Below are 14808 nucleotides of genomic sequence, written 5' to 3'. Positions count from 1 at the left end.
GACTAACTTTCTGCTACATTCATTCTGCCATGGCGGTGTTTAGTGTCCTGCCATCAGCAGCGACCAGCTGGAAGAGTTCCGCATTCAAATGCACGCAAAACTGGCCTCAAAGCCCCAGCAAAAGTAATTACCATGAATGTGTCAAGGCAAAAATTAAGAAAATATTCGAATTACTTATTAATAAACTAGTATTTTCTGATTCAGTGTTGCAAAGATGAAATTGACGATCCTGCCATCTGCTCATTAATGCCTAATGCATCTTTATGGATTAGCTAATGAAAGAGTTTTGTTTTCGATTTTAATTATTTCGTTTTATAGTAAAATAATAATTTAATAGATATTGTTAAAAGATATTGTGTTTGTGAGGCAATTACCTGGGTTTCGGTTAATTATTGTGAAGCGCTCCTGTTTAAACCAAAGATATCAAGCGTATTCTGTTTGTTTTCTTTAAGAGCACATTTTGTTGATACTGTGAGTACACACAAACTAAGGTAGACCCTTTACAGTTCCGGCCCGGGTGGTAAATTACTCTTACCTTTATGAGCAAAAAAGAAATTCCACATTGCACTGGCGTCTCCATGTCCTGCAAAGCGCGCTTCTCTCCGCACAAACTTTGGAATTATCTTGATTGAATGATTAAACTAATATTGTGATATGTTTTAAGTTTTTTATATCAATGGATTTTAATTTAAATCGCGATGAATTAAGCAGGCTTTTGATCTGTCTGCCGCTGTTTGCTAGGTATAACTTTAAAAAACAAAAACTTGAATTTAACAAACAAAAAGTGTTCCAAATATATCTCTAAATTAACTTTATAAACTAAAGGAACGAAAATAAATGTAATCACTTTGCTATTAAAATCAGCAGCTGTGTAATGAGGAAGAGAAAGAGAAAAAAAGACAGTCGGACTGGAAATTCAGTCGGCCAAAAATTGATGAGCTGTCAGACATTTTTACAAGGAATGTTTGTTTAATAACCTATTTAATACTCTTAGGCTACTTTCTTAATTAAATATATTATTTCTTTGATTTATTTTAGCGTTTTTAGGCTGCTTGTTAGCTGACTGAAGTGTAGGCTATATATAAAAAAACAACGTGCCACCGTCACAGGACTATTCAAAACTGAGACGATTTCACCTCAGCAGAGCTCCTCTTTCTCCTTACGGTTGTGGTATGTTTTCGACACATTATACAGACAGACAGTGTTACAAAAACTATAGAAGTAGTTTTCTCCATCTCCACTATCCAACGACCCGTACAGCAGCTGTTTTGCGATCGAGCATTGGCTGCTGTGAAAGTACGCTAGCCAAAGTAGGCTTAAATATCAATGTTTGATATAAATCGGGGCAGCATATATATATATAATGTAGAAACGGTGCTTTATGCTCAAATATTCCAGTTTTGCGCATAAGTTAAATTCGCATTTTTGGATGGAAACACAGCTTATGAGGTGCCGAACTCTGCTGGCATCAGTGCGGGAGAGAGACCGAATGTGTCCACTCCGCTCTGCGCTCAATTTTTTTAAAATATATATAATAACAACCAAATGTCTCTGCGTCGCGCGACACAACGAATCGATAATGAAATTCGTTGCCAACGCTTTTAGTAATCGATTTTTATCGATTTTATCGATTCGTTGTTGCAGCCCTAATGGACATACACCAAAAGATATGATTATTCTGATAATAAATTAAGCTTGGCATCAATGCAAAAACAGCTTCATGTTATGTAACTCCAAATAGTACAAGCAGCAAATCAACATATTAAAATGATTTCTTTGACACTGAAGACTGGAGAAATGGCTGCTGAAAAAAAATCAGCAATACCAGTCAAAAGTTTTTGAATAGTAAGATTTTTAATGTTTGTGATCAAAGTCTCTTCTGCTCACCAAGCCTGCATTTATTGGATCCAAAGTACAGCAAAAACAGTACAATTTTGAAATATTTTTATTATTCAAAGTAACTGTTTTCTATTTGAATATATTTTAAAATGTAAGTTATTCCTGTGATTTAAATCTGAATTCTTAGCATCATTATTCCAGCCAGAAATTTGATTTCCTTCAAATCATTCTAATATTCTTATTTGCTGCTCAATTATTATTATTATAGATTTTTTTCAGGTTTCTTTGATGAATAGAAAGCTCAGAAGAACAACATTTATCTGAAATTGAAATGTTTTGTAACATTATAAATAACTATCACTTTTGATTAATTTAAAGCATCCTTGCTAATAATTTATTTCCCAAACAAGCAAAAAAAAATTTATACTGACTTCACGCTTTTGAATGGTATAGTGTATAGTGTTACAAAATCTTTTTATTTCAGATAAATGTTGGATTTTTCTATTCATCAAGAAATTCTGAAACAAATTAGATATTAGATATTGATAAAAATAATTTAAAAAAATGTTTCTTGAAAGCGAATCAACATATTAGAATGATTTCTGAAGGATCGTGTGACACTGAAGACGAGTAATAATGCTGAAAACTTTGATCTTTGATCACATGAATAAATTACATTTTAAAATATTCAAAAAGAAAGCAGTTATTTTAAAAGTAAAAATATTTCACAATATTACTGTTTTTGCTGTATTTTGGATCAAATAAATCAATAAAACTTCTTAAAAAACATAAAAAATCTAGTGTATATTTAAATACAAATCAATCATTTTAAAATAGGGTTAGGGTTAAATATTAGCGTTTCTACTATATTTTGATCAAATAAATGCAGCCTTGATTAGCGCAAGGAATGTTTTTTTTTTTTTTTTAATCCTACCTGCCCCAAACTTTAGAAAAGCAGCATATATAAAAATTTTCTTTGCATTTACCTGCAGCAAGAGTACACATGCTATCCAGCCTACATGTTTCCACATAACACAAATCAGAAAAATCAGAAATTACAAGGCCTGAGCCGTTGTCTGATCCTTGCCATCAGCAAGCTTCCATGTCCTGGAATGAGCAGCGCTGTAATCCAGCAGAACATCAGGACATCAGATTAGAGTTTCTGCTTACTGCCACAAACACGTTCGCTAAGAGACGACATTTCACATCAAATTATTGTAGGAAATGAACCTAATTGAGCCTAGACATTACTGACGAATGGCCTGAAATGAACGCAGATTTAATTACGGTGCATTCACATGCATGCCAATAGGATTACTTTATAAACTTGCATTAAAAAGCCAACACAAGAAACAGAAATTAAATTCTGAAAGAGCTAAACAACAGATAGCTCACATGGTTTAACAGAGTCATAATCTAAAAATAAACTATTACTAATGAGGAGGCCTGGGAAAATGAGTGTGTAATGCAATTAACGTTGACTGTTCTACGCCTTAAAATCAACACAAGCAATGTAGCATTTTTTTTGTACCATATACTGAGACTGTTTTTCTCCACTTTCCCCACAAATATGATTAATCGTTTCCAAAAGTTTTTGTTTACATGTGTAAACTTTATAATATGTATTATTTTTTATTATGTATTATATAATTAGTGGTGGGCATAGATTAATTTTTTTAATCTAGATTAATCTAGATTAAATCTTGAAATTAATCTAGATTAATCTAGATTAAAATGGCTAATTTGAAGGCATTCAGAATATGTGTGCTACCCAAATAATGACTAAAAGTAAGTCTTGGAGAACGGGTTTCTCAAGCCAGGTGGCGCATTAGACCAGGCGCTTATCTCCTGTTTCCAAAATGCTTGACAATTGCATTTACAACACAATTAACTATACAAACTTGTGTAACCAAGTACTTCTGCGCAAAATGCTGTACGACGTGCGCGTTCCCGTAAAATACACAGGCGCGCGGGTATGGATAGCCTATCTGCGTGCATAGTCTTCCAATAAACTGCGTTGCTTTTAGAAGCGTCAATTCAGTTGTTGCATATAGTTTAATGTCTTTATTTCGGGATTATCAAAGTAAATTATAACTCAAACTTGAGATTTTACTGGGGCACAGCAGATTTTCACTGGGGCACGTGCCCCAGTAAAAAGGGTCTAGCAACGCATGCACCTGCCCTGAAGCGGCTTCATAACTGCATCCATGTCTGCACGTCTCATTTGATGTGGTCATTTCACAGAAGTTGAAGACTCTTTCTCGCCCCCTACAGTGCAATTCGACTAGGTATATGTCATCCGCGCTAAAATATCAAAGTGAAAGTCATCATATCTTGCGTAGTTTAGACCCAGCTCCCAACCCAACTTTGAGAATAGATTAACGGCGATATTTTTTTTATCGCGCGATATGAGTCTCACGTTAACGCAGCACGTTAACGCCGATAACGGCCCACCACTAATATATATATATATATATATATATTTTTTTTTTTTTTTTTTTTAACTAATGCTTTTATTTAGCAAGGATGCATTTAAGTGATCAAAAATGATAGTAAAATTATTCAGGTCAGTAAAATAAGTCAGGGTTCCTACACATTTTCCATTTCAAAATTCCATATTTTTTCAGACTCAAATTCCCTTTTTCTATTAGGGTTTTTATAATTGATTATCTCAAAGTGACAACATGCAGAGCCCCTAAAAAAAACTTTTTACATGCACACAAGAAACTTTCAATGCGAACGTAAATTTTTTGCATCCTTGTGCATTACAATTTCAAGCTTTATATAATTTATTTACATTTACTTCATCATTGCCATCTTACTATGAAAAACACAAGAGCATGGATGCACATGAATGAACAGAGATCTACTTGCTAAAAAATTGGCTTTTATTATGGTAGTAGCTCTAATTTCAAGGCCTAATGTTTAATTTAACACATCTGCTGCGGCAGCGGAGAAACCATGACACAAAATGGGCTGATGGCATCAAATTTGTTTAAGGAGTTTAGTTTAAGGATCTATAAAAAAGACTGGTACTGTAAAAAAAAAAGTGCTTAAAATTTGCCTTTCATTAGGGCAGAATGCCATATTTCAAGGCCTTAGGTCTCTTTAATGCATAGTCTGTGGCAGCCATGAAAATGCAAAATGGGCTGATGGCACAATAAGTGGTTCAGTCAGTGTGCATTGTCCTATATGCTTAAGTTTCTTGCGTGCACATACAAGTCTGTATATTTTTTTATGTAAAGGTCCTTGAGGCTAAGTAACAAGAATATTGCGAGAAGAAATCCAAAATGCATATAACCTGCTTTTTGCATAATGAAAAAGTGCACCCTGAATTCATTCAGTCGTATTTGACAATTACTAAAGAATCATGGAAAGCTGCCATGAGCTTCCATGAAACATCACTTCTTGTACAAATACATATATTTTCATTAAATTCTTAATTGATGGGGGCAAAAGTCTGGAAACACAGATATTTTCCATACTCTGCTTTCTTTTTTCCATACTTTTCCAAACCCCATAGGAACCCTGTATAATGCTACAAATAAACGCTGTTCTTTTGAACGTTCCACTGATATTTTTTGATGTATCCTGCATCAAAAAAATCGTATTGACCCAAAACTCTGTATGTCAACTAAACTAAATGAATAAAAACACAGGAAGTTTCTGAACAAACCTACATGTTTAGTTAAAGTCAAACACAATCCAGTTAAAATAAAGCAAGCTTATAACAAGTCAAAGTTTACATTAAATAAACAAGCACAACAAATCTTCATGGTCACCTGATCACCCAAGTGGCGCATTTAGGCTCCATGCAACACGTGTAAAATGTGGATGAACTCACCAGGACAGCTCTACACTCCTCTCGCTCCAGCTTGATATGTTTAAAAGTGGACTACGGTGAGGAGTGTTTGTTGGTGGGAACGTCACTACACTCCGCCCTGTCTCAAACACAGCATTTCTCTCTGAAATGACACTGGGACACACCCCTCTCCAACCCACGCTGATCAGATTATAGAGTCGCTCTGTGCCTGTGGCCAACATAACCTTCTGCTCACCCTCTCCCTGTCACTCTCCCGGCCTCATTTCCAACAGTTCTCACAGTAAAGGCTGCATTTAACACTAGAAATCTGACAGGACAGTCACTGCAAAGAAGATTCACGTGCAAAACCTGTAAACCTCCTGTTGCCATGGCAGGAGACCATCCCATAACACAATTCGCACACTGGTCGTTCAGAGAGACAGCAGAGGTACAGATACACACATCACAAACCAGAAACACAAACAAACAAACCAGAACACGCACACAAGACGCTTAGATATTGAAATACTGCCATCTAATGGCTTCACGAGTGCAAAATATCTCATGAGCAACTGTGCCATATTTTTCCACTTTTTAAGCATTTTGACATCAACATTTCTTGCACGACAAGAGGCATTATTTAATTTTTAATGACCACTTTCCAGCTTCACAGCAACTCAAATTCTCAACAAATTAATTGCTACTGTACCTTTAACTGCACCCAGACAATGGTGAACTCATTTGATTAAGCCTTAATTAAAACAACTGCTTGGTTCCTGTAGGTTTTTTTTTTTTTTTTTTTTTTTTTTTACTTTTAAAGTTAAAAGTAACAGTTAAGACTCACACTTTAATTCAAAATATTTATATTTCAAAGAAATTTAGTTCTTCTGAACTTTCTATTCATCAAACCCTGTACAAAAATAATTGTCTTTAAATGTAGCACTGAACAGTCAGATTCACTTACATGAATCGTACCATACAAATGATTCATATGAATCAAGTGATTCAAAAGAATGATTCACCAGCTAAACGGGAGACAGCTCACATTCTCTAACAGAATCATAAGCTAAGAATAAACTATTACTAATGAGGAGGGCTGGGAAAATAAGGTTGTTATGCAATTAATGTTGACTGTTCAACGCATTAAAATCAACATGTAGCATCTTTTTTTTCCCTATGTCCTGAGGCTGTTCTTCTCCACTTGTCCCACTAACATGATACATTTCTATGAATCCATATATTATATTATATTATATTATATTATATCATATTATGTTATTTTATGTTAAGTCATATTATATTATACTATAGTATATTATATTTAAACAAAAAACTAATACTTTCATTTAGCAAGAATGCATTTATTGGATCAAAAGTGACACTAAAGTCATTTATAATGTTAGACAGGATTTATTTTTCAAATAAATGCTGTTCTTTTAAACTTTCTATTATCAAAGTATCCTGAATCAAAAAATCTTACTGACCCTGAGCTTTGCATGTGTCATTTACCAAAATTAATCAAAAACACAAGAAGTTTCTGAACAAACCTACATGTTTAGTTAAAGTTAAATGTAATCCAGTTATGATTAGATAAACAAAAAACAGTGCTGTTCAAAACTTTGAGGTCAGTAGTTTTTTTTTTTAACTTAACTTTTAAAAATTAAAACTTTTATTCAGTGAATCGTATCACACAAAACATTTATATGAATCAAATGATTCAAAGGAATGATTCACAAATTCACTTGAGTTCCAACTACTGAAGTCTAAGATGTTTTTATAGTTTTTACAGTTAAAGGCTGCTGTTCAAAACGCTTTTGACTCAGATATGTGACCCTGTTCCAAAAAAATCTGTCATAAGGGTACATTTTTTTAAATTGACATTTATACGTAATCTGAAAGGTGAATAATGCTAGGGACAACTATTTGAAATTCAGGAATCGAGGGTGCAAAAAAATCTAAATATTGAGAAAATCGCCTTTAAAATTGTCCAAATGAAGTTCTTAGCAATGCATATTACTAATCAAAAATTGAATTTTGAAATATTTGTGGTAGGAAATGTACAGAATATCTTCATGGAGCATGATCTTTACTTAATATCCAAATGATTTTTGGCGTAAACGAAAAATGTATCATTTTGACCCATACGATGCATCTTTGGCTATTGCTACAAATATACCCGTGCTACTTAAGACTAGTTTTGTGGTCCAGGGTCACATATAGAAACTGAAGTGTTTTTCTAGTTGTGTTAGCTGCATCCTAGCTAAGATCCTTTTAAAATATATTAAATATCTTCAATATAGTTAGCACTTTTTGTAGCTAATGACTTTTTTTTTAAAGAGTAGCTTTACTATAACTTAACTACTTAAAATGAGTAGCTTGGCAAGATATAGTTTCAAAGACATGTCCTCAGCACTGCGTCTAATGTTACACAGAACAACAGATGGTTCATTGTGCTGCACTGCCACAGCTGGTCAATAAAGGATCAGTAGTCAGCTACCAACAATTATATGAGTTCAAATCTTTCAGGACACACTCAGTGTGATTCTTATCAGGTTATATGTGACGCTGGACCACAAAACCACAAGGTTTATTTGCAGCAATAGCCAAAATACACTGTATGGGACAAAATTATCAATTTTTCTTTTTATTGCCAAAAATCATTAGGATGTTTAGTAAAGATCATGTTCCATGAAGATATTTTGTCGATTTCTTACTGTAAATATATCAAAGATTTTTGATTCGTAATATGCATTGCTAACTTAATTTGGACAACTTTAAAGGCAATTTTCTCACCCTCAGATCAGTGTTGTTTTCGTCAACGATGACGATGACGAAATCATTTCGTTGACGCCACTTTTTTTCATGACGATAACGAGATGATGACGAGATAAAAATGGCTCGTTGATGACTAAAACATGACGAGACGTGTGTGAGTTTTCGTTGACGAGACGAGAATAGACGAAAATGTTAGTGGGTGGTCCGTCAGACGTTTAAAATGCATGACATTTCCGCTTATTGTGCATGCCAATTAAAACTTAAAAAGTATCTGACGCTATGGCAAGCCGTTTTAGCATTAAATACTCTTTGCTATACTAGTATGGCAAGCCGTTTTAGCATTCCATCCTTGTTTGTCTTTTATGTTCTAAAACATTCCTTCATAATTGTAATTATTGGTGAAAATAGTCGATCCGGAAGCTCATATTGTGTTGAACTATAGATCTGCTATTTTCAGAACTTATAAGTGACACTACCCAACAGCAAAATACTTACTGACCTACATTAATTTGTTAAAAGACTACTTTTAACAAAGACTAATTTGTTAAAAGACCCTTTTTTTTTTTGACTAAAACTAGACTAAAACCTTTTTGACTTTTCGTCGACTAAAACTAGACTAAAACCTTTTTGACTTTTTGTCGACTAAAATTGGACTAAAACTATCACATATAGAAGTGACTAAAATTTTACTAAAACTAAGAAGCATTTTAGTCCAAAAGACTAAGACTAAGACTAAATCTAAGATGGTTGTCAAAAACAACACTGCCTCAGATTCCAGATTTTCAAATAGTTGTTATCTCGACCAAATAATGTCCTATCCTAACAAACCATACATCAATGGAAAGCTTATTTATTCAGCTTTCAGATTGCGCTTTTGTGGTCCAGGGTCACATTTTTGCTTTTCAGCTCCCTTGAAGAAAAATTATCTCACCCTGATTTGTGTCGGGCCTTCATCATGGGCCCTGGGTCTCTCTTGGACATGCTGTGGTCATAGCTGGGGTCCACAAATTTGAAAACATGAGTGGCTCCGAACTGGACAGTCACACCGCTGCGCAAAATCGTAGTGTCTGAGATCCGCTGTCCATCCACGAATGTCTCAGCATCCAAACTGACAGGGGTCACGGTCACCAGCCCGTCCTCATGCATTAGATCACAGTGGTGAGGCAAAATCCCAGGCCCAAACAGCTGTGGTACAGAAAAATCAGGAAAGTGTTGAACTTTTATTGTTCTTCTGTACTGAAGATGTCATTTAAGTGTTTTCCCTACCTGGATGTTTCCGTCTTCACCCTGGTCAGATCCGACCTCGGTGACGCTGTGCTGGAGTCTGTAGAGTTTGGGTTTATCCCTGGAGTCTGACCCATCTGCAGCACAGCCACAGAACAGTGAGAAACACACATTTGCATTTGTCTGCATTTCACTCTCACTCAAACACATACAAAACACAAGTACGTACAGACCTGCACAACCCATCAGTGTCACTTCTGTGCTTTAGGGCATGTAATTAAGGATATGCAAAACTACATGTTTCTAAATTCGTCTAGTCAATGGGCTAACTAAACTACTGTGTAATTAGGCTGTTTTCTCTCCTGAATTTAAAGACGCAACTCCTCCGAGAGGGTTTTCCAGGGTTGTACAATATGCTAATTAAAGCACTGGCACTAAAAATACACTGTTCAGACGTTTGAGGTCAGTGAGAATTTTTTTTAAAGAAATTAATATCAAAACCATTTACAAACATTTATGGTGTTACAAATGGATTACAATTAAGGTCAAGTTTACATACACCTTGCAGAGTTATGTTACCAAAACAAGAGGGATCATACAAAATGCATGACTGACCTAAATAAGATATTCCACATAAAAGACATTTACATATAGTCCACCAGAGAAAATAATAGCTGAATTTATAAAAATCACCCTATTCAAAAGTTTACATACACTTGATTCTTAATTCCATGTTGTTACTCGAATGATCCACAGTTGCATTTTTTTTATGTTTAGTGAGTTCCTTGTTTGTCCCGAACTGTTAAACTTCCCTCTGTTCTTCAAAAAAATCCTTCAGGTCCCACAAATTCTTTGGTTTTTCAGCATTTTTGTGTATTTGAACCCTTTCCAACAATGACTGTATGATTTTGAGATCCATCTTTTCACATTTAGGACAACTGAGGGACTTTTATATGCAACTATAAAAGAAGGTTCGAATGCTCACTGATGCTCCAGAAAGAAACACAATGCATTAAGACTCAGGGGTGTAAACTTTTGAACAGAATGAAGTTGTGCACATTTTTCTTATTTTGCCTAAATATCTTTTTTTTTTTTCATTTAGTACTGCCCTTCAAACGCTTTAAAAGATACTTGTTTCCCCAAAGAAAAAAGAAGTCAAATTTACCCTGACCTTCAAATTCAAAAAGTTTTCACCCTCAGCTCTTAATGGATCGTTTTTCCTTCTGAAGCATCAGTGGGTGTTTGAACCTTCTGTAATAGTTGCACATGAGTCCCTCAGTTGTCCTCAGTGTGAAAGATGGATCTCAAAATCATATAGTCAAAAAAGAGCTGTGGATCATTCAGGTAACAACACAGCATTAAGAATCAACTTTTGAACAGGGTCATTTTTATAAATTCAATTATTATTTTCTCTTGTGGACTATATCTAAACGTCGAAATGAAATATCCTATTCAGGTCAGTACTAAATAAAAAAATAACATGCATTTTGTACGATCCCTCTTTTTTTGGTAAAATAATTTACATTTTCATATCCTGCAAGGTGTTTGTGAATTTCTGACCTCAACTGTATATTCCAAGTAAATGTTTTTTCCAAGTCTTCTTTTATGCATCAAAGAACCCTGAAAAAATATCACTGTTGCACAGAAATATTAAGGAGCATATTAAGGTAGTAAGAAATGCTTCAAAGCTGAAAATCAGCATATTAGACTGATTTCTGAAGGATGATGTGACACTGAAGACTGGAGTAATGATGAAAATTTAGCTTTGCATCACAGGAATAAATTGCATTTTAAGATATACTAAAAAAAAATATTTAAAACTGTAATAATTAAAAAGAAAACAATAAAAATAATACTGTATATAAATGCTGACCTTACTAATCAACTAGCTGGTCTTTACTAGTCGACCCTTTTGACATAACCTTACTAATAATTGTCAAGTATTTTCAATTAATACTGCAAAAACAAAAAATGTCTATTTTTGGAAACTGGAACTTGATCAGAATTCTTGGAACTTAAATGAACTTTTACAGGAAATCCTGGGTTATGAATGATGATGGGATGGTTAGGTTTGTATTTTAATTTTAGATTAGTGAGATGACTGGCAATCGGAGTTATAAGCAAAATGCACAGCACAAACAAAGGAAAGAAGGAAATAAGCCTTAAATCATAAGAGTGTATGTCAAAATATCCTCAACACTGTTCTATTGACAATAGCCTGACACAGCCTAGGTAACTTTATAGAGTCACTATATTTTATTTTGTTAAAGACTTTTTTCATTTGAATAACATGCACTGATGAATCGTGCAGAATAAGACCAGGAACATGCATTAAATAGAGTAATTAGAGCCATTTTAATGTCATGTTGACTTTTAGGCAAGGATCTCTTACCATGAATACATTGTAAATAATACCCTAAGATTTTTAGCAATTACGTAAGCGCCTGAGTGGGCAATGCTGGAAACTTTGTACCAATACAAGGAACAATGTGCTATAAAACTAAATGCTTTACCAGAAAATACCACATCCATCTCCTCTAGTGCCAACAATCTGACCACATAACTGCACACTTTACTTTTAGGGCACAAAAAACAAGTAGGTCAATTTTCAATTTGCAGAAGTATTTTATAGCTTCTCTTTCAGAGTCTGTGTGTGTGAGAGAGAGAGGTAGAGCTGGGGGAGGATGGGAGGTGCAGGCAGGTTTGTGTTACCTTCATGATGGCGGTAGTAGTAGGCATAGTGACTCCCTCGTCCTAGGACGGGACGCATGCACAGGAGCCAGGAGCAGAGAGAACGGCGGGACACACACCGACACACGCCAACAACACGCCAGAGAGAGAGATAGAGAGATAGAGCGAGAGAGAGATACAGAGAGAGGAAAAGCCAAAGAGTACCAAACGCAGCAAGAAAGAGAAAAAAGCGCCATAAGCAAGTGGTCAGTCTGTCAGCCGACACACACTCCAGAGATGAGTGAATATGTCAATCAAATCTCAATTTCAAAAGCCCAGAGAATCCTCATGACCACTTCTACACCATATCTATACTGGATAACACCATGTCACAACATGACAAAACTCTAAGTGTCCTATTATAATCAATAAAACTGTCTATACCAGAAGCCATTTGGCTGAGGAATGTGCGATTTCTTTTTTTCTTTTTTTTGCAGATTGACAGCTACATGAATGAATTGAGGGGTAATAATTTGATTTGTTATCACTCATATATGTGACCCTGGACCCCAAAACCAGTTGGGATAGGACAATATTTGGCTGAGATGCAACTATTTGAAAATCTGGAATCTGAGGGTGCAAAAAAATCTAAATACTGAGAAAATCGCCTTTAAAGTTGTCCAAATGAAGTTCTTAGCAATGCATATTACTAATCAAAAATTAAGTTTTGATATATTTACAGTAAGAAATTTATAAAATATCATCATGGAACATCTTTACCTAATATCCTGACTATTTTTGGCAAGAAAAACAGATCATTTTGACCTATACAATGATTTTTTGGCTATTGCTACAAATATACCTGTGCTACTTATGACTGATTTTGAGATCCAGGGTCACATATTTGTTATATGACCCATAATGTAATTGTTTAAAAAAAAAAAAAAGATTAAAAAAACAAATTTAATTTAATTTAAGCAACATTTAACAATATTGTGGTAAATATGATTAAATAACCTAATAAAATAATAAATGAGTAATTGTTTTTCTCTCTATATATATATATAATATAAGACAATATAATGTAATATTAAATAATAATGATATAATATACAAAATGTTAACAGAGTAAATAAATAATTTAAAAAACGGCAAAAATGCATATTAAATAATGTAATATACTGAAATTAATTAAATAAAACATGCTATTATACATAAATACAATATATATATATATATATATATATATATATATATATATATATATATGACCCTGGACCACAAAACCAGTCTTAAGTATATTTGTAGCAATAGCCAAAAATACTTTGTATGGGTCAAATTATTGATTTTTCTTTTATGCCTAAAATCATTAGGAAATTAAGTAAAGATCATGTTCCATGAAGATTTTTTGTAAAATTCCTACTGTAAACATATCAAAATGTAATTTTTGATTTGTAATATGCATTGTTAAGAACCTAATTTGGACAACTTTAAAGGTGATTTTCTCAGTCTTTTTGATTTTTTTGCATCCTCAGATTTCTGATTTCAAATAGATGTATCTCGGCCAAATAGTGTCCTATCCTAACAAATCATACATCAATAGAAAGCTTATTTATTGAGCTTTCATATGATATATAAATCTCAGTTTTGTAAAATTTAACCTTATGACTGGTTTTGTAGTCCAGGGTCACATATATATAAAATATATAAAGTAAATAGTTTATAATATTAATCAAAAATATATTACAATTTAATAATATAATATATCATGTAATATTATATCATAGTAATACATTGTACATAGTATATTAAAAATTGAAAAATAGCTAAAATGAATATCAAATAATGTAATATACTATAATATAATGTTTAAATGAAACAAATTATTTATATTTGAGTTATTTAATACAACAACAATATAATACAGATAAAATCTGTAGAAATAACTTTTAATTATGTTTCTATATCATAAAATAACCAATTAATAAAATTTGCAATTTAAGCTAATGGTTGAAGTTAGTGAACTTTCAGAAGTGACGTGAAGCATTTAATGTAGCTTTCAATGTAGACAGCCTTAAGTTTTTGTCTTTGCAATGTGACGTTGGTTGCCTCCAGTATAGACACAGTGTCATTACACATCAGCAGAGTTTCTCCTCAACTCTTTGCAGTTAAAAAGCATTGGTTATAAACGCAGTGACAGGGTTAGTTGTGGGCTGTAGCAGGGGGAGGAACAGTATGCAAGCAGCAGTTAGACTGAGAGACAGCGTTAGTGAGGGTCAGATCTACATGACGTGAATTTTCAACTCAACTGAAACTAAGGTGTATTTTAAAGGGTCTCACTAGCCGACTCTACAGAGGTCCAGAGACTGAACTCATCTGTCGGCCACAACTCTACTCATGCATGAATGTCAGTGGGCAATCGGTAGGCCGCTCTTCACAGCTGTCACATCAGTGCAACTGAAACTGTAGTGCAACATGACTGATCCAGGAACAGCTCT

The 14808-nt window shown here is 33.9% G+C and overlaps 1 protein-coding gene across 21 annotated transcripts in view; it reads right to left on the bottom strand.

Moving 5' to 3' along the window:
• The window catches only part of afdna (afadin, adherens junction formation factor a), a 162819-nt gene that overhangs the window by 64393 nt on the left and 83618 nt on the right, over positions 1 to 14808 (bottom strand). For 16 of the 21 annotated variants that reach the window (XM_073816838.1, XM_073816839.1, XM_073816841.1 and 13 more), the window contains exons 9-11: positions 12353 to 12394; positions 9683 to 9777; positions 9348 to 9601 (exon numbers count right to left, since the gene is read on the bottom strand). In XM_073816838.1, coding sequence (XP_073672939.1) covers positions 9348 to 9601; positions 9683 to 9777; positions 12353 to 12394 — 391 coding nt within the window. The remainder of the gene's footprint in view (positions 1 to 9347; positions 9602 to 9682; positions 9778 to 12352; positions 12395 to 14808) is intronic. The other 5 variants (XM_073816845.1, XM_073816854.1, XM_073816846.1 and 2 more) reach the window with 1 other exon arrangement.

The sequence above is a fragment of the Garra rufa genome, chromosome 13 (genome assembly GCF_049309525.1).
Source record: "Garra rufa chromosome 13, GarRuf1.0, whole genome shotgun sequence".
NCBI classification, from domain to species: Eukaryota; Metazoa; Chordata; class Actinopteri; order Cypriniformes; family Cyprinidae; genus Garra; species Garra rufa.
The sequence above is the reverse complement of the archived record's forward strand: the minus strand, read 5'-3'. Positions and strand labels throughout refer to the sequence as shown.